General features: G+C 43.4%; 2 protein-coding genes across 13 annotated transcripts in view; one reads left to right on the top strand and one right to left on the bottom strand.

Moving 5' to 3' along the window:
- Positions 1-1816, top strand: part of FCSK (fucose kinase) — a 17864-nt gene extending 16048 nt beyond the window's left edge. For 8 of the 9 annotated variants that reach the window (XM_072967702.1, XM_072967700.1, XM_072967699.1 and 5 more), the window contains 3 exons: positions 13-112; positions 634-857; positions 1033-1816. In XM_072967702.1, coding sequence (XP_072823803.1) covers positions 13-112; positions 634-857; positions 1033-1119 — 411 coding nt within the window. In that variant the 3' untranslated portion in view covers positions 1120-1816. Of the gene's footprint in view, positions 1-12; positions 113-633; positions 858-1032 lie in introns of those variants that run through there. The other variant, XR_012075756.1, reaches the window with a different exon arrangement.
- The window catches only part of COG4 (component of oligomeric golgi complex 4), a 26420-nt gene extending 1264 nt beyond the window's left edge, over positions 1-25156 (bottom strand). For 3 of the 4 annotated variants that reach the window (XM_031680815.2, XM_031680814.2, XM_072967705.1), the window contains exons 1-19: positions 24961-25139; positions 23054-23136; positions 22252-22366; positions 20625-20799; positions 19611-19804; positions 18009-18114; positions 17338-17495; positions 16554-16612; positions 14459-14592; positions 12724-12842; positions 12002-12168; positions 11035-11200; positions 6347-6409; positions 4873-4989; positions 4210-4302; positions 3560-3643; positions 3261-3362; positions 2903-3031; positions 2544-2686 (exon numbers count right to left, since the gene is read on the bottom strand). In XM_031680815.2, the coding sequence (XP_031536675.1) occupies positions 2552-2686; positions 2903-3031; positions 3261-3362; positions 3560-3643; positions 4210-4302; positions 4873-4989; positions 6347-6409; positions 11035-11200; positions 12002-12168; positions 12724-12842; positions 14459-14592; positions 16554-16612; positions 17338-17495; positions 18009-18114; positions 19611-19804; positions 20625-20799; positions 22252-22366; positions 23054-23136; positions 24961-25131 (2370 nt within the window). In that variant the 5' untranslated portion in view covers positions 25132-25139 and the 3' untranslated portion in view covers positions 2544-2551. Of the gene's footprint in view, positions 1-2110; positions 2687-2902; positions 3032-3260; positions 3363-3559; positions 3644-4209; positions 4303-4872; positions 4990-6346; positions 6410-11034; positions 11201-12001; positions 12169-12723; positions 12843-14458; positions 14593-16553; positions 16613-17337; positions 17496-18008; positions 18115-19610; positions 19805-20624; positions 20800-22251; positions 22367-23053; positions 23137-24960 lie in introns of those variants that run through there. The other variant, XM_006199692.3, reaches the window with a different exon arrangement.

Raw genomic sequence — 25156 nt, 5'->3', positions numbered from 1 at the left:
CCCCATCTGTAGGATGTACTGAGGAGCTGGTATGCCCGGCTGCCTGATGTCGTGCAGAATGCCCACAACCTGGTGCAGCACACTGAGGCCTGTGCTGAAGCCTTCCGCCAAGGTGAGGCACTTTTTCCTTGGACTCAAGCACCAGGGGTAAATGCCTGTTGCCTGTGGGTCTGAGGCTAGGGGCCTCTGCAGGCTGGGCACCAGCCCCAGGCATGAGGCCCCTGCGGACAGAAGCCTACTATTTATCCTCTGCAGGGTCTCACACTTAGGTGGAAGTCTTATCTCAGGACAATACTTACATCTTGAGGAAGGCCTCCAGTCCCACATACCAGGAAGCAGATGGGAGAAGAGGCTTGGCTCCACAGCCAAGTTCTAGGGAGTCAGAATTGATTAGGGCTCCAAAGTTCACTGAACAGTATGCTGGGTACCATGCCAGCTGCTCTATGCTCATTAGTCCTCAAACAACCCTGTGGGTGGGTATTATCACTCCTGTTTCCAGCTAGTAACTGGGTCCAGGTTCTTAACCATGACACTGGTTAAGTAGTACCTCTTGGCACCCCATTCAGTCTACAAACAGGCATTGAGTGGTATCCTGGCTCAGGCACGCAACTTCCTTTTCTGTCCCCACCCCAGGCAGCCTGCCTCTGCTGGGCCAGTGCCTAACGTCATACTGGGAGCAAAAGAAGCTCATGGCTCCAGGTTGTGAACCACTGGCTGTGCGGCATATGATGGATGTCTTGGCCCCCCACGTGCATGGCCAGAGCCTGGCAGGGGCAGGTGGCGGGGGCTTTCTCTATCTACTGACCAAGGAGCCACGGCAAAAGGAGGCTTTGGAAGCTGTGCTGGCCAAGACTGAGGTATGGTATGGTCGGCATATGGTAACTGGTGGGGGACAGGAGCCCTCACTGTGGCCCACTAGCCAACCAGGGGCTATAGCTGTAGGTCCCCCTGACCCTGCAGCCCCAGTCCAACCTACTAATGATCTGAAATCTGCCCAGAGCCCTCTAATAACCTCCTTCCCTTTGCTCCTAGGGCCTTGGGAACTACAGTGTCCACCTGGTAGAAGTGGACACTCAGGGCCTGAGCCTGAAGCTACTGGGGACTGAGACCTCAACCTAATGCCCCTTCCCATAACGGTTTGTCCCTCTGCAAGAGGAGAAAGCCTGGAGCCATAGAAGCCCCTCTTCCTTCCCCCATGGGAGCACTCAGCTTTCTACTCTTCATCTACTTTTTTTGTGAATCTGCCCAAAGGAAGCTGTCCTAAGTTCAGGCCCAGCCCTTTCTAAAACTTGGTGAAGCAGAGATGGTGCTTGGGAACAGGACTGTGACCTCCAGGTTGACAGAGGCTTAGACTTAGTCTCTGCTCCACATGGACATGGGAAGGTCCTAAGCTTAGCATCCCCTGTGGCCTTTACAAGTCCAATGGCCCAGCTTGGGACTTGGCCTACTCACTCTCCACGAGGGCCTGGAAGGGGATGACAGCCAGCCTTAGCAGATGGCTGGGGTCCCTTCCTGAGGCTGACCCTGAAGAGGCATTTCCTGTGGCCTTCCTCAGAGGTCAAGCTTTATTTTTTTGCCTGAGTAGAGACTTCCTGTTCAACACTCACTCCCAGGCTGACTTGACAGGGGAGTGGGAACAGGGATGAGGGTCCATACTCATGTTTGTGGCAGATAGCCAGTGTGGTCCTGCAGCAAGTCACTACTAATTGAGGCCTTAACCAGCAACACCATGGACTATGCCACATGACCCAGTGCCTGTGAGCCTTGGGTTTTCAGGACTGCAGTATTTTTGGAATAAACTCACTCTGCCCTTTAAGGTTATCCTCATAGTTTTTCTATGTTCCTGCTGGGAACAATTCCCATTTACCTGGCACCGTGGGAAACTGCCCCTGCGATGATCCCAGCTTCTGGTGCTGAGGGCCCAAGAGGGGATGAGGATCTGGGATTGGATAAGGCACCTGGTATTATTTGGGTCATGGTGGTAGCCATGTGCTACTCTGGGTATGGGAGGAGGTTGAGGATTTAGGCTTTTGCCTTCAAATTTCAGTGCATCTGGTGGACCTGTCTTGCCCTGGAGCATCCAGCCCTTCCTAGAAATAGCACACTGGCATATCTCCAAGGAGTGTCTTTATTCAGGGTGATCATAAACATCACAGCCTCTCCTTGGAGTAAACCTAATTCTTTAAGTCCCTAGATAAATCCGAGTCCTTTAGGACTGACAGAGAGGCAGCTCATTTGCGACAACATCCAAGGACGAAAGAATGACCACCCATGCAGAAGGCTGGCCTGCCTTGGCTTTCCCACCTAACTAGGAGCCAATGGGGACCTACCTCTCTTGGTGGGGAGAGACTGTCCCCAAATCACCACCCAGACAGGTCTATTTACAGAGAATGGCCTGAATCAAGGTCTTGTTTCCCTGCTGCCAGTAGTGGAATCGTCTGGGCTGTGAAGAATTCCCCCAAGCCAGATAGACTTGCTCAGCTTCTGGGCTGTGGCCACTTAAGAGAATGGGCCCTGAAGTGTGATGGGCCAGTTGGGCTCACCCTGGCAGCTACAGGCGCAGCCTCTTGATGTCCTCACTGCGGAAGTCTATGCGCAGAGCCAGCACCTGGCGTACTTCAGCAGGAGTGAGGCGCCACGTCAGTGGGCCAGAGTTGGCGCCCCAGTAATCTAGGATCTCGGTCACCTGTGGGGAAGAACAGAGATGAGCAAGGAAGGGTTATCTTGAGATAAGGCCTTGGCCTCTACCAGAGGCAGAGCAGGGATGCCCAAGAAGAAGGTGGCCTGCAGGACTGGGCTTCTGGTGGAGTTTGGTTTTGAGGGAGTGGCAGGGATGCAAATTTTGTCTCTGCCTCTCTTCCCAGTCACCTTTCCCTGTCAAGGCCAAGGGAGCTCTACATACCCGCTCCAGATTGAGGATTGTGGCCATCTGGGAGAGCCGAGCAAACTTGTCTCGGATGGTCCAGGTGGTCACCGTGGTAAGGTAGGCAATGAGTGACCTCAGCTCCTTGTCAAACTGAAGACCACCCAGCTGCAGGGGAACACGAACCCAGTCACTGTTCAAGGCCTGGCCTTCTGGCCAAGCAGAACGGGCCCCCAGTTTTGCTCAGTGCCAGGCTGCAAGGCCAGCTGGTGCCTCAGTTGGCTCCACTGCCTCAGGGCAGGACTAAGCCAAGATAGGGGTAGCAGACAGAGGGTACAGACTTGTCTTTCTTAGAAGGGAAACAACAGAGCAGGGACCTGTGCTCCCTTGACGTTACCCGGTTGAAGGTGGACTTCAGCACAACTTTCTCCAACTCAACTGCAACAAGGCTGGTCATGAGGCTGGTCAGGCTGTCATAAATGACTGGGGACAGGCCGGCCTGCACACAGAGGTTAGACATCAGCAGGAGTCCCACCTCACCCCTCTGCCTCCACAGGAATCTGTGGGACTATTTCTATAGGCTGAGATTGGAAGGGTTTCCAGCGTTCCCAGTAGGAGTGTGATGAGAAGCCTCAGGCTGCTGGTTTGGGAAGAGGTGGGTAATTCTATAAGCTAGTCCCAAGATCCCCTGCTCACCTTGAACTCTGCCATTTGCTGCTCTAGATTAAGGATGAACTGTTGTACCCAAGGGTCATTGGCCTCATAGTCATTGAATTCTTCCTAATGTCAGAAAGCAAGGTGGGTTAGGTCACTGGGGGCTTCTCCAAGAAATACCATTCACCCCCACCCCACTCCCACTCCTCTAAGAAAACAGCTCCTGTAGCTTATGACTCATCCAGCCTAAAACCAGCTTAAAACCAGGCTGGTAGAAACTGCTGCTGTTTCTGTATCACACTTCTGACCAGAAAATGGCGCTGGACTGCAGCAGTGGCCCACACAATAGGGTAAAGCTCCTCGCAGTTTATTCTCTCTTGAATCTCATGTTCCACAGGAATGAAATGATTAGGCTACAAAAAAAGGCTCCTAAGTCTATGAGAGGTGGGGCAAAAAGGGCCTCAATGAAAGAGAATGTGTCAGTTCAAGGCAAACTCCCTTCAGATGTCTTTTGGAGCCCTGACTGCAGGAACAACCTGTTTCTGGGAGGAACCTAGTCTTCGAAGGTGAGGGAAGTGGGCCTGAGAAATATGTAACGTCTAGTCCATTCAGACTGCTCCACTGCCCTACAGCAAAGGGCTGGGAAATGAGAGGTAATCCTGGCCTTGATGGCTGCCCATGGTCAGTCTGACCTCCTCGATGTTGTGGGAGACAGACAGAAAGGTGTTGATCCAAGGCTGCACCTGTGGCTTGATGGCTGTGCTGTTTAGTTCTGTCAGCCCTTCCTGGAGGACAAGGCAGAGACACATCAGACACAGAAGGTGTATGCCCCCATCCCTTCCCTTCTCCTGCCCCATCCATCCTTTGACTGTCAGACATTCTTTCAGCTCTGAGGCTTTTCTGCAGCCCTATCTGAAGTCTAATAGAGATAATGCCAATCAAAGAGGCTAGGAACAACCTGTTCCTTTCCAGATATGTGCCAATTCAGGTCTAGGCCAGATACAAGGCGGTGTGGTTGGTCTGGTAAACTCTCAAAAGAAGAGATTTCTGAGTGCCTGGCAGCACCTCTGGCTAAAGCCAAGCAGATCTGAGTAATCACGTGGTTGTTTCCTCCAAGCACCTTTCTGAGGGCTCTTGGCACTGTGGGGGCCAAGTGGAGATTCTAGAGGACCAGAATGCTGGCTTGACAGGTGCACTGCTGAAAAGCCTTTAGTCTTCAAGGGACTTGCACAAGTTCAGTGGGTTGCACTCTACTCCCTCACACCTCCTTCCCCATTTCGTTATATGCACAGAGCCCCTAATAAGCCAGTAACAATATTCTCAGGATTCAATCGGCAGTTAAACCTGGGGCTTACCTGTAAGAGGTCTCGGAATTTGTTGGACACTGCAGCCAAGTCAGAAAGGCAGCTGTCAAACTTGGCCTGGGCCTGCTCCCCTCCAATGCCCTGGCTGAACAGCTTGGTGCAGTCACTCTAGGGGAGAACACCTAGCCATCAGGCTTCTGAGTATGCCTGGACCACAGGAGTGTAGGGAGGGTGGAGAGGAGGCCAACATGCAACCAGCCATTTTTCCTATTTCAGCCTTCCCTGGGAGGAGTTCTGGTTACTCTGAGGCAAGAATGCTGCTGGGTTTCAGGAAACCTGGATTTGATCCTGTGGCTAGCTACTTGGCTTCCACTTCCCCCTCTGTAATACGAGGGTACTGGTTTCAGGGAGTGTGAATAAGAAACACAAATATCAGAAGTTTTTTTCATACCTTTAGAGTCAGACATTCCTGGCTTCAAATCCTGGCTTGCCATTAGTTGAACGTACTACTGTAAATTCCCACCTGACTGCTCTCTCTCAGCCTCTCTCAGGAATCCTGTCAGCTCCTAGGCCCTCTTCTCATGTGCTGGCTCCTGGCCTTCTCAGTCTGCTCAGCCTGAAAGCCGACACTTACCGCAGCCTGGGTGCTAAGCCCTATGCTTCTGTAGCAAAGCATCTTCCCTGTTATGAGTGCCCACTGGGGAGGCAGGACCCTGGCCTCCTTCCTCCCCAAGAGGCAGAGTTTGTGAGTAGGGGAGAGTTGGGCTCTTTTCTAACACTTAACAAGGTGATTGCTCCATGCTGCTGTTTATAACTACGAATACAATCATTAACTACCACTACAGGTACTTTATATTATCTCATTCAAGTCTCAAAACAAACCTGTGGGGCAGGGACCATTTTCCCTGTTTACAGATGAGGAAACTGAGGCTCAGGGAGATTAGAGAACTTGCCTCAGGCTGCAAAACTGGTCAGTGGTCAAGCGGAGACCTGAACTCAGGAGTATATAACTTCCAAGCCTAAGCAACTTCCACTATATTATGTGGCCTTCCTTTAAAAAAATGGTAACAGCAACAGGCTCTGTACAGGGTTAAGTGAACCCTATATCGTCTTAATCTCAAAATTTATAGAGGACTTTATCACTTTTATAAGGTGCTTTCAACCCTGTTTTCTTATTAGGCCGCCCAACAAACCCAAAGCAGGGAAGGATGGAGATCTGTATCTCATTTCATAGGTGAGAGAACTGAGGCTCAGGGAGTAAGGACTTGTCCAAGGTACCATGTCCAGTATGTGCTTGAAGAGCTAATCTGAATTCTGATCTCCCAACTCATGGGTCAGCTCTTTCCACAGTTCAGAGATGCCTTTCTACCACGTCAATCACTAATGAATCCCCTCAAGTGCTCTGAAGAACTGGCTTAATGCCAGGGAATGTCACAGTCCCCCACAGAAAGAGTGCACAGGGCTCGTTCTCAAAGGAGGCCTGGGGAGGCTACAGCCGCTGAAAGCTGACAATTTTTTCCTGTACCTCCAGGGTCTTCTTCAAAGTGGATATGTTTTCACTGCAGACTTCCACGTTGTTCAGGGTCACCTGGGAGACAAGGATAGAGGAATGTGACATCCTGCTTACTGTTGTCTGTACCCATTCCAAGGCCAAACTGGCTGACAGTTGTACTCCTGAGGCTCAGGGAGGTTAAGGACCAACCATAGCACTCTCATCAGGTAAGGGGCTCAGGTGACAGAGTGCACAGAATGGTGAACTAGGATTGCCCTTTCTCCTGGGCCTGACAGCAAGGCAGCAAAGTCATCCAACCTCAGAGGCAGTGACCCAGTTTTAGGTCTTTTTGCTCCACGTTTAGGCATGCAGGGTCTGGGAGAAGTTCTGGGGCTCCAAACCTCTAAGCCCAGACCAGTGATGTAGAGGCTGACATTCATTAAAGAAATGCTTCCTGAGAGTCTGCCACCTATGAGGCATTTTCTCATTCATCAGTTTGCTGACTCTGATTAATACATTCTGCAAAACAAGTATAGTTGACCCTTGAACATTGTGGGGGCCAGGGGAGCAATAAAATATCACTGTATAACTTAGAGTTGAATTTCCGTATCCACATCCACAGGTTCAACCAACTATAGTAGTTGCCACTGAAAAAAATCCACTTATAAGTGGACCCGTGCAGTTCAAACTCATGTTGTTCAAGGGTTAACTGTATTATCAAGCCAGCTCACAGGTGGAAACGAGACTCCTAAGAGGGTAAAATGATTCACCTAGGTCAGTTAACTTGATTCAGCAAATATTTAAAGTGCCTATTATGTGCCAGGCACTGTTCTAGGTACCAAGAAGAAAGCAGTTAACAGACAAAATCCACTCCCTCACAGAATTTACATTCCAGAAGGGAAGTCAGATAATACAGTATCAGGTAGCAATAAAGGCCATGAAGAAAAATAAAGCAGGGTAGGGGGACAGAAATTCAGAGTGATAGGCCACAGTGCTAGTGCCAGAATTAGAATTTAGGTCTCCCCACTCTAGACCAAAGGCTCCTTCTTTCATAAATCAGTTGCCTTAGGTGCTTCGTGCAGAAACACCAATCATAAAAAGCAGCATGTGAGCGAGAAGCCTCGGAGGTCACTGTGGGGAAGTGGGGTGGGGGCAGCATGGCAGCCTCCTCATGGCTCTATGGAGCCGCCCCTGGCCTCCAGTACTGGAGCTGCCAGCTGGCAGTGGCCAACCTTGCAGCAATGTGTTCTGGGTCAATGGCTTCTAAGACTTCAACTGGATTCACTGGGGTAGGCAACATGGGGAATCCCATGGGAAAAAAAAAATCTTGTGAAACATGGCTATCTGCTCATTATTTATGTGTTCCCTGACACATGCAAAGACTTTCTAGGTGCAGGTGAATAGGCCAACTCCTCGCTTCCCTCAAGGTACAAGAGGCCACCTGCAGTTCCAGGTGAAGAAGTGCTTTAGTATGTTACCACCCTGGAGGTTTTTCTTCAACCAAATAGTAATTAAAAACTGCTACATGGGTTATGAAGGAAATAAAAATTTTGATAAAATATTAAAAAAGGGAGTAGGTGACAAAAGTGATAATTAAGGAACAAACTGCTATGGCTATTTAGAGGAAAGAAAATATTTTGGTCTAGGGTATTCCAGGAAACCATGGTACAGTTGGTAAATAAGCAGAACTTAAAAGGCTAGAACACAATTCTGACAGGAGAGGAGGATGAGTACATTTCTCCACCCCCATCAGCCTCCCTCTAGCCTACCGTCCTGTTTGATATTTTCTTAATGAGTCTTAGGAGTATCTGATATTGTCTTGTCTGTTTCTTGTTTGCCTTTCCCACTAAAATGAGAGCTCAGTGAAGGCAGGGACCTAGTCTATATTCTTTACAGCCATATCTCTAGGATAGCACTCTCCAATACAACTTTCTAGATGAAGGGAATATTCTAAATCTGAACTGTCCAGTACAGTACTCCTAGTCATGTATGGCTATTGAGTACTTGAAATATGGCTTAGGAACTGGATTTTTAAAGTTAAATTTTTTTTAGGGGGGGAGGTAATTAAGTTTATTTATTTATTTATTCTTGAACCCAGGACCTCATGCATGCTAAGCATGCACCCTACCACTTGAGCTATACCCTCCCTCCTTAAAGTTAAATTTAAATAGCCACCTGTGGCCAATGGCTCTCATATTGGGCAGCACAGCTCCAGAACCTAGGACAGTGTTTGATATGTAGAAGTTTTTAAATTTATATATTGAATAAATCAGTGAATGTTTTCTGGAGAAGGGTTAACATAAGCAAATGCAAAGTAGCAGAAAATCCCCAAAAGTATTTGGGGATAAGCAGAATCAGTGCACAGACATGTGCAGGGAAACAATAAAAGGTGGAGCTACAGAGACAGAAGTCAGACTGGGATTTGGATGCTATGCTGTCCTGTGGATAATAGGGTGGCACTGAGGATTATTTAAAGCAGGCAAATGCCACATGAGCACAGTTGTGGTTTGGGAATACTAATCTAGAGGCCATATGTGGGAGAAATAGGAGTTTGAGATCACACTGCTTCTGAACTGGTGTGCTGGTGGCATGACCAGCAAGGCAGGATGAGGTTGGGAGGAGCTAAAATGTCAAGAGATGAGTCAGGAGCTTCAGGATTTCAGGGTGAGAGAAGAATCCCAGAAACACAGGGATTGAGATTGGAATGTCCCTCTTGCCTTCCACAAGACTACTGGCCTTGTCAGTGTCCTGAAGCCAATACTGAATGATCATGCTGCTGACAGTGGTGCTAAGGCCACTTCTATGATGAATAAATGAGACTTAAGGCCTTTCATTATCATGCCACAAGGCTGCTAACTTCACAAGTTTCCAGTGAAATAACTGCACTGTCATGATAGCTCAAGGATGAAAGCCACAACCTAAATGTTTCGAAGGTGTTTAAGGGCATAAGAAAAACCTATCATGAGGGGAAAATGGATTTTGGTTCAAATGGTATTGATTTCTAAGTTTCCTTGTGCTGACAGTCCTTGTAAGCATGCATTCACTGGGCTTATCCCCAGCTCATGGTGAATGATGTATCAATACCATTGGGAAATTCATCCTGACAGCCAAATGAATCAAGGTGACATAAGAAATAGGCCCTGTGGTGGGAGTGATGACATTTTAAGTATTTGGCTTCAGGAAATGTAGGAACCTGTCACCAAGCATTTAGCATCACCTTTTCTTGTTAGGCCCCCAAACAATGAAGCTGTCTGAATGGGAGCAGTGAATGTGTGAACACACAGCAGCCAGCCTAATGGGGACTTGTGGAGCTAAGGGTAGAAAATAGGACTAGAGTGATAGGATGGGTCAGATTCAGGAGGCCTTCAACAAACCACTAGGCAAAGGTTTCTGTCTAGTTTTGATTTGGTAAGTAGCAAGAAGTTGTTTCTGAGCAGAGAAATCGAAGAATGAAAGTAAGTTCTGTAAAAACTTATGTAAAAAATGAAATAGAATGCAAATAAAAAGAAAAATTTCAGTCAGTTCATGACCATAAGAAGCTGGTTGTCAGACATTATGGCAAAGTTCTCCAAAGGTACAGTATTTCAGAGGCAATAATTTCTTGGAACTGGTCCTATTTTTTGGCAACAACCATGACATCCCAGATCAACTGAACCCATGCCCAGGGGAAATATTTCCAATGACAGGAAGAAAGTGGGGCTGCCTAAGTATTCTTCATGTTGAAACTGTCTGAGAAGGAGTTACTATGGGTCCCTGGGCACAGGGATGGGGTAGATATTAGTGCACTTAGGGTTCTGTGTCTGAAAGCAACATCTCTCAATTCTTTTAGTGTCAAATACCCCTTTAAGAATGTGATGGAAGCTAAGGACCCTGCTTCCAGAAAAAAACATATATACATTTTTGCATCCAACCCCAGAGTGTTCAGAGATCCCATATGTGGGCTGTTGACAAAGCTCTGCTATTGGATGTTTCCTTCAGGCTCTGAACCACAGGACCTAAGAAGACTCAGAGTCTGGCCAATGTCAGGGTAGAGCAGAATGACTTCTCACAGCACTGTTCCCACACAAGCCAGGACAACATGTGCCAGACAGGCCTCATCACTGGCTTAGGACTCATCTGCATCCTTTTGGGCTCATCACAAATTGGTTGTTACCTTGTATAATTCCTTTCATCCTTCCATACTTCTACTTCCCCAACTGTCTGTCACACAACTAGTAAGATTCACTGCTTCATCACATCTGTCATGCTGGGTAGTAAGGGCTTTAAGGTCACCTTTCTGAGGAAGTTGAAGGCCTAAGAAGTTTGCTAGAAAAGCAGTCTGGGAGGCCTGAAGGATTGGCCCCCAACCCATGCTGTGGGACTGTTTTCAGAGAAGTGGTCCGGGGGTCTGGCACAGATGCAAGCCAAGCTTGATACTCAGTGGGGTCCCTGAACAGCTGGGTAGTGCTCTTGGGAATAAGCACTGGGGAGAGCTGAGGCACCCAGCCTTCCAGGCCAGGAACAGTGCATGTCCTGGCTCAGGCTGCTCTGAAATAGGTCCATGGGTAATAAGATATAGTTTCAGAACCTTCTTTCTAGGGAGAGCTTTCCTTAAAGGAGTTTTCCCTCTATACAGACACTGGAGGAAGTCTCCAGTTGAAGACTGATTATACTGTGCTTAGAGGTCACAGTTTAACCTCTTGAGATAAACTGACCAGCTCCCGACCTGTGGGGTTACCTACCAGGAAGGACAGCTTGGCCTCGTCAGTGCTCTCGATGCCTTTAGTGTCGAATTTGCCTTGCTGGAGGCTGTTGTGCATGATGTTCACTGCACTTGTCACCCCACGCTGGATGTCCTGTAAGGTGGTCGCTGGGAAGCCCATCCGCAGCTTATTACACAGAACGTCCCTGGGGGCAGAACAGCATATGGGAATTGACAGCGTTCAACCTGGCCTCTAGGACAGCAGCACCAGAGGGCTCACTACTCTGAGCCAGCAACATGAGTTGCTCTTTCAGGGAAATAACCGATCCCTGAGATCACTGTAGGAGACTTTGAGCAGCCAGGGTATGAGGCCAACACCCCCTCAAGGGCACTGATGTGACAAGAACACACAGAGAAGACTGGCTAACTCCCTACTCCTTATGAGGCTTTTATTTAATGCCAGTGAGCTCCAACAAACTCAAGAAGATGTAGTACAGCTTAATGAAATGCAGCACCATGTAAGTGTTGAGAATAGGTTTCAAAAGTCAGACTTTATTCCATATTCTACCATTTATGAGGTGTGAGATCTGCCTGAGCCCCAGTTTCCCCTTCTACAAGAGAGAGCTAATGGTTCCTGCCTCATAGGGTCACTATTAGGACTAAACAAGAGCAGGAAATGAGCACAGTGCCTGGCCTGTAGAAATGGTAACCATGATTAATATTACAACCACTGCCTTCATCTGAGCCGCTTGTTCTATTTCCCAGGGCTGAGGGCCAGTAACTCCTCCAGTCCAGCCCAGGAAACACAGATTTTGCGTATAAGATATCTGGTTGCTGTACAACTGCCTGGAGTTAAGGATGTCATGCTATGAATAGGAGCTTATATCCTGTGTAGAACTGAACTAAAATCATAAGGAAGAAAAAGGAAGAAACAAAATGGGGCTCAGAAATCAATCACAACTAGAACCTTTTTGCTTCCTAGAAAGTAGAAAGGGCGTCAACTGTACCTGAAGTCAGACTCCAGCTCTGTGGTGGCGAGGTTGATCATGGCACAGAGACAGTCAATGCTAGAGCTAGACAGAGCCCGGCCAATGCACTTCTTAACAATGTAGAAGACATCATCCACCATGCTGGATGTCAACTGGCCCTTCTCACAGGTGTCCAGAGCCACAGCCTACCCGAAAGGCAAAGCACCCAGTGAGGGCCCCAGTCTGCATGTTACTGTTCTAGATGGTTCTGGAACAGGCCCTGGCCCTGCTCCCTTTTTTGTACCTTGTCCACAGTTTTCCCAACACAGCTTATTCTGGTCATAGCTTGGTGTGGCTCCTCCTTGCCAAAATAGCTCACTTCCCTACTGAACACCATGTTAGGAAATTCAGTATGGAGGGCATTTGCCTTGGGAACATCCGTTACATGGGATGTAAGACATCAGGTGAGGCCCTTCTTCCCCAGGGCTCCTCACCCTCATGCCTTTAGGGCGGCAGGGAGCAGGTAGGCTCCCAGAGGAGCTGAGGTATTCTTTTGTGATCCTTGGAAAGAAGTCCTAGCTGAGTCCATGAAGAGGATGACCACTCCCAAGATGCCCCCTAACCATTCAAAGCAGTACAGTCAGTCTACGCAGGGTACTCTCAAAGCAGGACCAAGAAATTTGACATACCTCAGTCACTGCTTTCAGCCTGGCTTCTTGGACAGGAAGCCCCATTTCCAAGGGACATGCCCTTTGTCCTACCTTGTTGACAGTCTCCCTCATGAAGTACTCCTCCATGGTAATATAGAGACCAATCAGCTCCTGCATGGTGCAGCTCAGGAGACAGTTATTGAGGAGTTTGTCCAGACACTTCTGGTGCTCTAGAGGACAGCCAAGAAAGGAATACTCACTCTTCTTCCCCAAGGGAAATAGATCAACTTTTCTCAGTTTTTCAGGTTCCTTTCTAGTCTCTGTTGCAAATCTATACATATTTTACATTATTATAACCACAGTACACATACATTTTTATATTTTGCTTAAAAAATTACATTATAAGTATTTCAGTGTTTCTACATAGCTTAGTTTTTCTTCTTTTTAGCTTATTCATTTTTAATGGCTGCGTGGTATTTTATCAGGTACATAGTTTATAATTTTTTAAACTACTCTATTTTTAGACACCTGGGTAATTTCCAAATGTTTAGCCATTATTAGAGATAATTGTAAATCACAGTAATTGGAGACTTTAGTTAACGTTTTTGTACAATAACTTTTTACTTCTTTTTCATTATTTCCTTAGAATTAATCAGTAAGACTCAAAAGATGTAAGGTTCAAGGCCAAAGACTGAAATATACTGGTATAAAACATTTCATTCTCTAACCAGAATTTTCTGTAATGATGGAAATGTTCTATATCTGTGGTGTTTAATATGGTAGCCACTATTAAGCACTTGAAATGTGCCTAATGTGATCGAGGAACTGAATTTTTAATTTTATTTAATTTCAATATAATTGAAATTAAATATATAGTCACATGTGAACATACACAGTCATTATTAGTAGCAATAAACTCCAAACTCTAAATGAGCATATATCCTCCTTTAAACACCAACTCAAGGCAGTACCACTAGGTCATATAAATAATTCCCTTGCCCTGTATTACTGGTATTAGCCATGCAGAATGCCACAGCTGCTGGGTCAGTTTCAGGTCTTCAGTTCAGGGAATTCTGCATATACTTAACTAGCAGAAATTAAATGTTCTTCAAAACCTGGAGAGTCAATGTGTCAATGAAATAGAACTGTGACACATCTTTTTATTCAACATATTTATCAATTCAAAAGTTGTGAGTGGGGGAACTAGGAGACCAAGGGGGAGGGTGAAAGGCTTTCCTTATACCATATACTCTTTTGTATACTCTTTATATTACATGCTCTTTTCTTGATACTATACCTCAAAACTACACTGAGGTGTAATTTACACAACATAAAGTTCACCCATTGTATATGCACAAATCAATGATTTTTTAGTAACTTTATACAGAATATTGTAACAATAGCCACAACCCAGTTTTAGAATATCCCTATCACTCCCAAAAGTTCCCTCATGAAGTTATGCATATCTTTTCTTCTATCCATCTAGCTATCTATCATGTGTACATATCATCTACTTAAATTGAACACCAATCCCCAAATCTGAGCTGGTGAGGAAGCACAGTGTGGGGAAAAGAGCAGAGAAAAATCATTTAACCATTCTTACCATTAGCTCTTCTCATCCGTAAAATGATTAGAAAGCCTCAAAGATCTAGACCAATTCTAAAATTTGGAAAGTCTGGACTTGCTCCTGGGAGTCAATTTGTTCACAGACACCCTCCCACCTGCTGCCTGAGACTAACCAGCCCTGGCTTATTAAAGGACCCATGGCTTAACAATTACAAAACAGTGCCAACTCTACCCCATCCCATCCCATCGCATCCCAAAGAACATGGGAAACACCTTTTACCTTGTTTTACTTCTTCTGAGGCCATGGAGTCCCCCACCTCAAAATCTGAGCTGATCCTTTTCCTGAGGAAGCGTAAGTACAGCTCACTGCGGGCATTCATCAGGGTGACCTCCGTCAGGATAGGATCCAGTTCCCTGAGGCACATGGAGCAGAAGGAATAAGCAGGACACTGGATTCCTTCAGACATAAGAGCTGTAGAGCAAACACAGTCCCAAACTCTCCTCCTCACTGCACCCAGAAGGGTCAGCTCTGCCAGATGGTCATCCTAGCTCTGCTAGCCTGAGTATAATCTCAAGACAGCTGTCAACTACGTATTTCATTTACATGTTTCACCTGAATTATGCCCCCCTAAAATCCTGCCAGGGCAAAATAAGAGATTGGGAGATGTATTTGTTAGTGGCTTGAGTAAAAATTATCCACGCTTCGTGTGAAAGAAATCACACTGCCCTATCCCCTTATGTAGCTGTGGTGGGATTTTTTAGGATACACCATTCAACTGTGTCCCACTTCCATTCATCTACCATATAAACAGCCAAAACAATCTTGGGAAAAAAAAAAGTTGGAGGACTCACACTTTCTGATTTCAAAATTTACTACAAAGCTATAGCAAACAAGACAGGGTGGTTTTTACTGGCATTAAGGATAGGCATACAGATTAATTGAGAGTCCAGAAATCTTTACATTTATGGTCAACTGATTTCTGACAAGAATGCTAAGACAATTCTATAAGGAAAGAATAGTCTTCTCAACAAATTGTGCTAGGATAACCATACACACATTACAAAGAATGAAGCTGATCCCCTCGCTAACATTACATACAAAAACTAAACTCATTTTCAACACTGAAATCCAAGAGATCTTTTCAAAATGTAAATCTGGTCATATTGTAATCATGATTTCCATAGCTTTTAGGATACAAGACCCTGAATGGCCTGACCCCAACAGCCTCTCCACATTCATCTCATATCAGGCTCTCTCCAACTCTGTGCTTCATCTACACTTGCCTTTTTCAGTTTTTCAAATACACAGGGTCTTGGCACATGCTTTCCCAACTCCACCTGGAATACTTTTCATCTCTTATTCCTATGTAATCTTAAAGTCTCACATCTAAGCTCACTGTCTCAGGATTCTTTCTTGAGCTTCAATGGCTTAGGTTACATCTATTTTTACATGCTTCCCTGTACTCTACATTGAATATACTATGATGGTGAATAGCACCAACTCTAGAGCCAGACTGGATGGATTTTATTCTTTGTTCTGCCATTTTCTAGCTGTATGATCCTAGGCAAGTCACTTAACCTCTCCAGGCTTCAGTTTCCTCAACTGTAAAAAATGTTTATGGATTAAAATCAGTGGTCTAAACTGGGGGTGACTTTACCTTCCAATGGACATTTGGCCGTGTTTGGTGACATCACACTACCAGTATCTAGTGGGGAGAAGCCAGGGATGCTGCTAAACATCCTAAAATGTACAGGATCATCCTCCATAATGAAGAAATGACCCAGCTAAAATTCCAATAGTACAGAAGATGAGAAAACCTGGATTAAATTATTTAGTATTTGTTAAATGCTTAGAACAATGTCTGACATATAGTACACAGTATGTATGTGTTACTTATTATTATTTGTCTACTTTTTAGGTCATAGATGCCTCAAAGAAAGAATTATGTCTTGTTTACTTTGCTTGCTAACATATCCCCAGTACCAAGGACCAGTGCCTGGCACATAATATGTACTCAGTAAAAATTTGTTGATTGAGTCAATACATTTTTATGTTTGGATTCTCTTTAAATAAGCATATATTACTTTTATTAGAAAAAATTAAGTTTAAAATTTTAGAGTAATTGTTACCTTTGGGGGAGTGAGAAGAGGAGAGTCACTTTGGGGGCTTCAAAAATACTGGTAACAATCTATCATTCTTTAAAAAATACAAATTTGCTGTTCACGTGCTTTTGTTTTTCAGCTATGTTACATTAAAATAAAAAAGGGTCATAGATAAAGTATTTTTAAAACATAAACCACACTGTAGGAGAGTAGTCTCTGATTCTTGATTACCAATTCAAACTTCTATGGGCTAAAGAAAAGAGGATTATTACCTTGGTTCTATTTTTTCTGACGTAGAATTTCTCATCAAGCTGTTCTGGACATGCCGGAACTGCAACATACCACAGAAATGAGAATGCCCTTCCCCTCCCTCCTTCTACTTGCCCCTTGCTGGTCACTCTAAACTTCTGGCATAAGAATGTTTAGGTTTAGTTTGCTTAACAGACAAGTCAAAAGTAGGTTCTCAAGATGAGGAGCCAAAGATTTACTTTTGATTTATATGCTAAGATTAACCTCTATTATTGCACTTAAAAGTGATGCTAATGTTGTTCCAATGGACTACTGTCTACAGTCTCCTAGAGTTCTAGAAATAAAATTATATGGGGCTGCCTGTATTTCTAAGTGCTACTCTTGCTTTACCTGCTCAAAGGAATGGAGAAATAAAGTTCTGAAAAAGTAAATGTTATCTTTAGCACTTAAGGAACTAAGGAGAAATTTGAGACAAGTTACTTAATACTGAATAAGAAGACCTTAAGAAATAAAATCTCACTGTATCACCAGAGGCACTGTTGCACATTCTGTGATAGAGAATTGGTCTAGCGTTTCTGTTGTATTCCTTTTAGCCCTTTTTATTTTCTTTTCAAGTCTTGTACTGAGGTCATCATCACTCTGATAAAACTTCAAGTCCAAAGCAAGCTAATGAGGGGCATGATGCAGGCTAGTCTGCATTTGGCATTTTTCTCCCAGCTGCACCTTTTTACTTTCCTCTCCAATTTATTCTATTTGGTGTTGCTGGCTAATGCTGTTTCCAAACCATCTATAAGCTTCCCTGCTTACCTGCTGGTGGTAATCCCTCTGCTTGATGAACTTGTCTACCACTTTCTCCACCTGCCTGTCACATTCCACCTGCAGATATTTTATCAGGGTATAAAGTCTCCCTGGCCCATAGTAGGTTTCCACTATTGGTTGGTGGGTCTCCACAATTCTGGCAATCCCTAAAAGGGAGAACATGAGAGGGTTGAATTCCAAATATTCTTCCCTGAAGACTAAACTCCTTTCTTCCATCCAGGACTGAACTTGGGTCTAACTTAACCCTTTTTGGTTATCTTACTTCTCAAAATGAATACAAATGGTTCTTGTCAGTGCCAGGAGCTAAGCAAATCTGCCTGTTAAATATGCAAAGTGCTGAGTATACCAGCAGGCATTTGATAAATTATACTGATAGTTTCTACAGGAGCATCTTTTGAAATAAGTATCACTCTCTTTCTAGTCATTGATTTTAGGGTTAAATTCACTCTTAGAGTTTGGGTCTCGAGGGCAAGGAGAATCACATCTAAGAACTCTAATCTCTACTAATCAGACACTGACTTGGGAAGTTAATTCTCCAATAAATCAATACACAGCAAAGTACAGAATTAAATTAAAGGCATCAGGCTAGTGAGAAGAAAAGCTAGGATGTAGGTGTTAGAAGTGTTTCTAGTTTCCTGAGAGTGGAGAAAGTTGCCTGCCTTCAAACAGAAGAGTTAGTGTATCTGCAAAGATGACTGCAGCTCTTCGATCACTCATGTCCGTCCCTAGAACCAATAGTAGATTCTCCTCAGCTTTACTGGCCACCTGAAAAAAGTAGAAAATCCACATATATTTCTTAGACCAAAGGTTAGCCTCAGTTTCCCAAAAAAGACCTCCTATCGGCTTTTTTTTCCCCATATTTCCCTTGAGGCTGGAAAAGCACAGAGGAATGTCCCCTGGGGGCTCTGGGTTGTCTGGGCCTCAGGCAAGACAAAGGACTTAACACAGTGATAACTCTTCTTCCATTCAGAAGTATAAATAATGCTTTCCTTTTTTTTTTTTTTTCAAAGTTTAACTCAAAGTTATCATTAATGGTGCTTTGCTGAGCAGGGCAAGGGATCTGGATACTGTGGAAGGGACTTTTAAGGGATTAAAAAGGAGAAGCCATTTCCAGGTTCCACATGGAAAAGTACTGATAAAAAAAGTACCAGAAAGCAGTTATATTTTATTTTTAGTTAATTAATTTTCAGAATGAGTAAAACACACTAAAACATTGAAAAGGAACAAAGAAGTGTTTGGTGAAAAGTAGTTCTTCCTCTCACCTATGTCTCTTGGTCTCCTAATTCCTCTCTTGAGAGGTAAGCACTATTAACCCTTTCAAAAATATCCTATTTATACAAGCATACATCTGCATTGCCACCTCCCTCATTTTAAACAGGAATGATAGCATACTGTTATTTGTTTAACTTAAAAAACCACATATATTAGAGAGTGAAATATGTCAGCACATATGGAACCATCTCATTTTTCTTAATGGCAAAATAGTGTTCCATTATACAGAATTTGGGAAGGGGCGGGATGCACTCTGACACATGGTTAAAAAAAACCCAACACTCTTATGCACATGTGTCTGCTGATACTTGCTTCTCTCCATCTAAGGTTGGGGAGAAAAGAGGCTAAGACTTAAACTTCAGCCTGTTTGTTTTTCAGTTTTAACTTTGAGTGACCTCACTTGCTTCATCTCAATTTTTAAGATTCACTCCTGGGTTTTCCACCTACCCTGCAAGTCTTTTTTTTTTTTAAATGATTTATTTTTTGGGGGCGGGTGATTAAGTTTATTTATTTATTTAACGGAGGTACTGGGGATTGAACCCAGGACCTCATGCATGCTAGGCACGCACTCTATCACTGAGCTATACCCTGCCCCGTGCAAGTCTTATTTTGAGACTCAAGCCTTGTTATGTAGTCTTAAAATCACGAATCAACATCTCTGAATGCTCTTAAGAAGCCAGTTCCCAGCTGACAGCCTGGAAGGGGTGATTCAACTTGTCAGAGAGTTTGCATTTTAATTCTCCTATACTTTCTGTTCGTCTGCTGGAAATAAATGTACATCAGCAGATGTCGACGCTATGCCTGGTACATAGCTGACTGGCAATGGATTAGTGTTGAATGAATGTATGCAGCCAGTCCTGCTAGGGTACAGCACAAAAGGGGAGTCAAATCCAGAGGTGAAAAAGTATCCACAGACACTGAATCTATCCAGTGCCCCAGTCTGCAGGCAGGAACTGTACCATTATCTTGCCAAACAATCAGGGCCATACCTGCTTGCAAAGGTATTCTGAGAACTTGCTTAATCCCTCCTCATGCAAACCCAGCAGTGGGAAGATCTTGAAGAAGCGCTCCACCTGGGGCAGATCTCCTTCCTTAGTGGCAATAGCAAACTTCTCTGTGACAATGGCTTTGAGGCGCTGCTCAGCTTCCTGCAGCAATTTCAGGTTGGCATCAATCATACTGCCTGCAAATGGGGAGAATATGAGAATTAATGTAAAGAATGGTACTATGTCAGGTATATGCCACTTAGTCTTCCAAAAATATGTATTAAGCTCTCCATGTGTGCAAGATACAGAACTAGCAATATGGATAATTAAGAGATGAATCAGCCATGATCCTATTGTCACAGAAGTTACAATCAGTGAAAGAGATGATTTGTGCAAAATAACTATAATGTAATTCAGTGTATGATAAGTATCATAAGAAAGGTGCCCAAAAGTCATATTTCTGGTTGAAGTAATCAGAAGAGGCTTCCTAGAGATATCACATTTCTAAAAGATGAGCAGAATTTTGATACCTGAATAGGGGTAACATATATTCCAGGCAAGGGGAATGGAATGAGCAAAGGATTAGAAACAAAAAGGTGAAGAGTATTTGCAGAGTACTGCAAGTAGTACATAGCCTGGCATATGGAGGAGCTCAATAAACATGAGCACAATGAATGGATGCAGGAGTGAATAGCATGAAATAAGGCTATAAAGATAGGGTGGGTCAAGACCATGGAAGGCCCAGAAAACCAAGCTAAGAATTTAATTTTAATTTTATAAGCAGGTAATATGGTAAAGTGTAAGGAACCCACTGGCCAGAGGAACAGCAGATCTAGTTTCAGTTTCCTTTTCTATAACGTAGGAAGGACATCTGCTTTGGGATGATCTAAGACCATATCGGGTCTGGTATCAGACAAGGAAATTTTCTAACAGATGCCCTTTTCCTGGCTGAGTTTGCTTAGTTCAGATTACAGATGCCTGTAACTAAACTATGAATCAACAGTTTGGGATGCCAACCTTCTTTACCCTGTCGGCTGAGCTCAATGACTGACTTGTCCAGGCACAAGTAGCGATGAATGTGGGCTGCAGCCTGCTCATAGTCTTCATTTCTCAGAGCAGTCTGAACTCCATCCATGCAGAACTTCAGGTCTAAGATGTCATCAGCTCTCTGAATTGCTTGATAGAGGCGATTCTGCAAAAATGCTTGGTGCTTAGAAACAATGTCCTATTCTTTAAAGAAAAAATCTCTCCAGAAGGTAGGGAGTTTCAGGGGCTGAATCTGGTTACCAGAGGTCCTTTTCAGCTTTCACTGGTAAACTAAAATCACACTTCCACTCACGAAACTTTTTGGCCATGGTCAGTACCACGAGAAGGTATCATACAACTTTATTTATGTGACCAGCATTTATTTTACTAGAGGCAGGAATGGGGATAATCCATATTTATGCTTGGCTTATATTGTTAAATTTATAACACAGACAGAATATATTTGATATTTTGGGAAGATGACACTGTAAACCAAGTAATGAAGTAAGCAAAATATGTGGAAAGTATTTTCTTTTAGAATAAGCAAGAGTGTTTCAAAAAAAATTTTAATATGTGAGTTGGTGGCTGTGTGATAAATTATTTTGGCAGAATGTGAACAAATAGAGAAGAGTTATGCTATTTCACAGGTGCAAGCTGAGGCTGGGACTGACTTGTTCAAGAGCCCAGATCCTGTGCTATTCAATACAGCAGCCACTAACGACCTTTGGCTACTGAGTGCTTGAAACACGACCAGTCCAAATTAAGATGTATATATGTAAAATACATACTGAATCTCAAAGGATTAGTACAAAAATAAATAAGGTAAAACATCTCATTAATACTATTTTATAGTAATAACATATTTAAATGGTATTTTGGATATGATAAGTTAAACAAATACATTAAATTGTTAAAATTATTTTCATCTATTTCTGTTTCACTTTTTAAGAACAGTCACTGGAAAATTTTAAATTAAATATGTGGTTTGTATTAGATTTCTTTTTTTCCAATCTGCATGACTTCTATTTCATTTTCCTGCCTAACTGCCCTGGCTAGAACCTCCAATACAATGTTGAAGAGAAGCAGCAAAAGCTAACATCCTTATTTTATTCCTGATCTTGTGGGCGAAGTACTTAGTCTTTCACCAATAAGTATGATGTTAGCTGTGGGTTTTTCATAGATGCCCTTTCTCAGGTTGAGGAAGTTCCTTCTGACAAGTTTGTTGAATGTTTTTATTGAAAGGAGTGTTGGATTTTGTCAAATGCTTTTATCAAGTCTATGAGATGATCATGTGATTTTTGTCCTTTATTCCACTGATACGGTTTTTTACCTTAATTGATTTTTAGATGCTAAACCAACCTTGCATGCCTGGGATCAATCCCACTTGATCACAGTACAGTCTTTTTATATGTTGCTATAATTTGGTTTGTTAGTGTTGTTGAGGATTTGTATGTCTATATTCATAACAGATATTGGTCTGGAGTTTTCTTGTGATATCTTTGTCTAGTTTTGGTACCTTCCATTAGGTTTCTATTGGATGGTGCAGCTTTAACTTTTAATGTGGTGCCTTCTCTAATGCCCTCTACTAACTCAAATATCAAGAGTTCAATAGGATTACCTTGGCCAGGTCAAGCTGACGGACTTTGCTAGACACATCCTCAGCTAGGTTGCAAGTAAAGGTGATCATTCCTGCCAGCTGCTTTGCATCTCCTTCAATCAACTGCAGGTTGGGACTGGAAACACACATTGTCAGCACACATAGTCACAGGGGTAGATGGTAGAAGAGGCGGAAAATTTTTTGTAGATGGAGACTATGTCTTCTACTACTTTTGTACCTCCCCAAGACTCTTAGCTCTGCTCACTCCATTGCTTTGTATGAGTGCTTACTGAAAACTCAGGCCTAACTTAATAAAAAATTCATTTCAGTAATTATTAAAGATACCTGTAAATAGGTACTGCCAAAGGAGTACAGATTCTTCCAGTTGCTAAGTGAACATAAAATGCACTAACCAACAATCTAGGAACATGATGAAATCAACAATTTTTATGACGAACAAATATACAAAGCCTATAAAAACAGTGGTTCTCAAACTTGAGCCATACATCAGAATCACCTGGTATGCTTGTTAAGATAGAGATTCCATGGCCCCATTCCCAGAGTTTCTGCTATACTAGGTTTGGTGTGAGGCCCCAGAATTTGCATTTCTAACAAGTTTCCAAATGATGTTGATACTTGCTGGTCCAAGTACACTTTGAGAACAAATTAACTATGTCCTTAGGTATTCACTTTACCTGGAGGTAATGCTCCTGCACAGTTCAAACTCAACTGACACTGTATAACAGAAAGTTAGGAAAAATAATAACTTATCCAGTGGACCCTGATGGCATTTACAATAGTTCTTGCTGAGATGAAGACTCACCCCATCCGGTGGAGAGTGACCATTTTACTTTCAATGGTGTTTTGTTGTTCCAAAAGAGCATCTAGCTCTCTCTCTACCACTTTCTGAAACACAGAGAAACATCCTATCATCAGTATGATCAGAAGGAACCTTAAGAGTTATCTACTCCAGCTACTTAGCTGAAGGGTAAATCCCATTTCAAATGTCTTTCTTTTCACCAAGTTCCCTTAGGACTTTAACAAACAACACTTCATTTTTGCATTTATCATATTACATAATAATTGTTACCTTATGTGCATCTTACTCCATCTAGGAGGTGAACACCACAAAGGGAGGAAATAAACCTTAATTCAATTTCATTAGCACAGTGGCTAACACAGGAAGGAATTTGAAATATAAAGGCTAAAATAAAAAATGAGACATCTAAAGTGTCATTCGTAAAGTCTCTTCCAGTGTACAGTCAATACTCAGAAAGTATAAGTATAATTCTCTCTCAGTCAAGTCTTTTACTGCATTACCTTAACTAATGTAACCTTCTTATGCTTGAGTTTCCTCATCGGTAAAATGGGGATAGGAATGTATACCCCACAGGACTGCTGTGTGAGCCAAACAAGACAACATATACAAGGTGCTTAACATAGCATGTGGTATATGGCAATAATAGCCACTAATATTAGCTATACAAGCACAGGGAATTATATTCAATATCTTTTAATAACCTATAACAGCAGACAATCTGAATAATATACATATATATACATACATACATACACATATATAACTGAATCACTTTCCTGTACACCTGAAACATTGTAAATCAACTATACTTCCATTAAAAAAAGCTACACATTTCTATTAAAATTAGTCCAGTAGGATCCAGAGGGAAACTTGCCCTCGATAGTCATCAAATAAAAAAACAAAACTAATATGTTGCTTCTAAAATTGACTTAATTTTCCCCCCCAAAGTATTGATTGACTCAATAAATGCAAGTTCAGGAATGTTAAGTCAAGAGTATTGAGTTTTATAAAGCACATCTTGCTGAAAGATGTATCAGAAACTGCTGGAGTTGGTGGAAGTTAACATTTCAAAAAAAAACTCAATAGTATCAATGACTCCTCCACCCCCATGCTGAAACTGCCTTTTGTGCTCAACCTTAGTGAAAGTTTGGTTTAGGGAACAGCTACTAAACTTTCAGATCAGAGCTCAGACCTTTTTTGTTTTTTCTTCCTACTGGCCAAGGAACCTAACTGACATTCAAAAACGTATTGACAGCATTAAGTTGCACAGAAAAGTGAAGGCTGCAAGGAATCTTCAACAAAACATAGCCCATGCCCCTCATTTGACACTACGTAGAGGTACAAGAGATGAAGTGAGCTGTACAAGAAGAGATAGTTGTGCCTGAATCTTAAAATCTCAAGCTTCTACAAAGTCCTGCATTTAAGCAAAACGCTAAACTTACATCCCAAAATCATTCCCAAGAGGAAATCTTAAAACGCTTCAAGTTTATTTGCTGTGATTTCTCGCTTAGATGAGATAATGGGGTGAAAGTGTTTCATGATTTTTTAAATTGCTAAGCCGTTGCAAAAGGGCCTTTATTCTTATTCTGAGAAGCAAGGGAGTCGGCGTATACTCTCAAGTCTAACTTTACTCTGGTGGAGAAATGTAGCGTTAAGAGAAATCAAAGGGGCCCGGGGGTGGGGCAGATCACTCGGACAACAGGAAAACATGCTTGGAGGCATCAGACCTAGTGAACAGAGATGTCAGGTCCCCGCAACCACACTCAACTACATTCCTGCTTCTCGAGTAAGTGCTTTTCTGTTTCCTTGGCAAGAAGAGAACTTCCCACATTTCACATTTCCCAAGACTGAAGGCTCCTAGTCCCACTGCCCTTGCATTCTCCTGGAAAAAAGAGGCTCAGCTCCCCCACCTCCTCGCCGCAGAGCCGTTCGTACACAGCTTCCAGCTCGTGCAGCTCGGTCAGAGAGCGAATGAGCTCGGTGGAGATTTCCGAGCAGCGGTCTCCTCCCACCCCTTCAGGTGGCGAAGACGCCCCTGATAGCTTCTCAGGAGAATCGACGTCCGCCATCTTGGTCCTCATTCTACGTTTCCGGCCCGACGAGGCC

Source organism: Vicugna pacos, chromosome 9, assembly GCF_048564905.1.
Source record: "Vicugna pacos chromosome 9, VicPac4, whole genome shotgun sequence".
In the NCBI taxonomy this organism is placed as follows: Eukaryota; Metazoa; Chordata; class Mammalia; order Artiodactyla; family Camelidae; genus Vicugna; species Vicugna pacos.
This window is presented reverse-complemented; position numbering and strand designations above follow the sequence as displayed.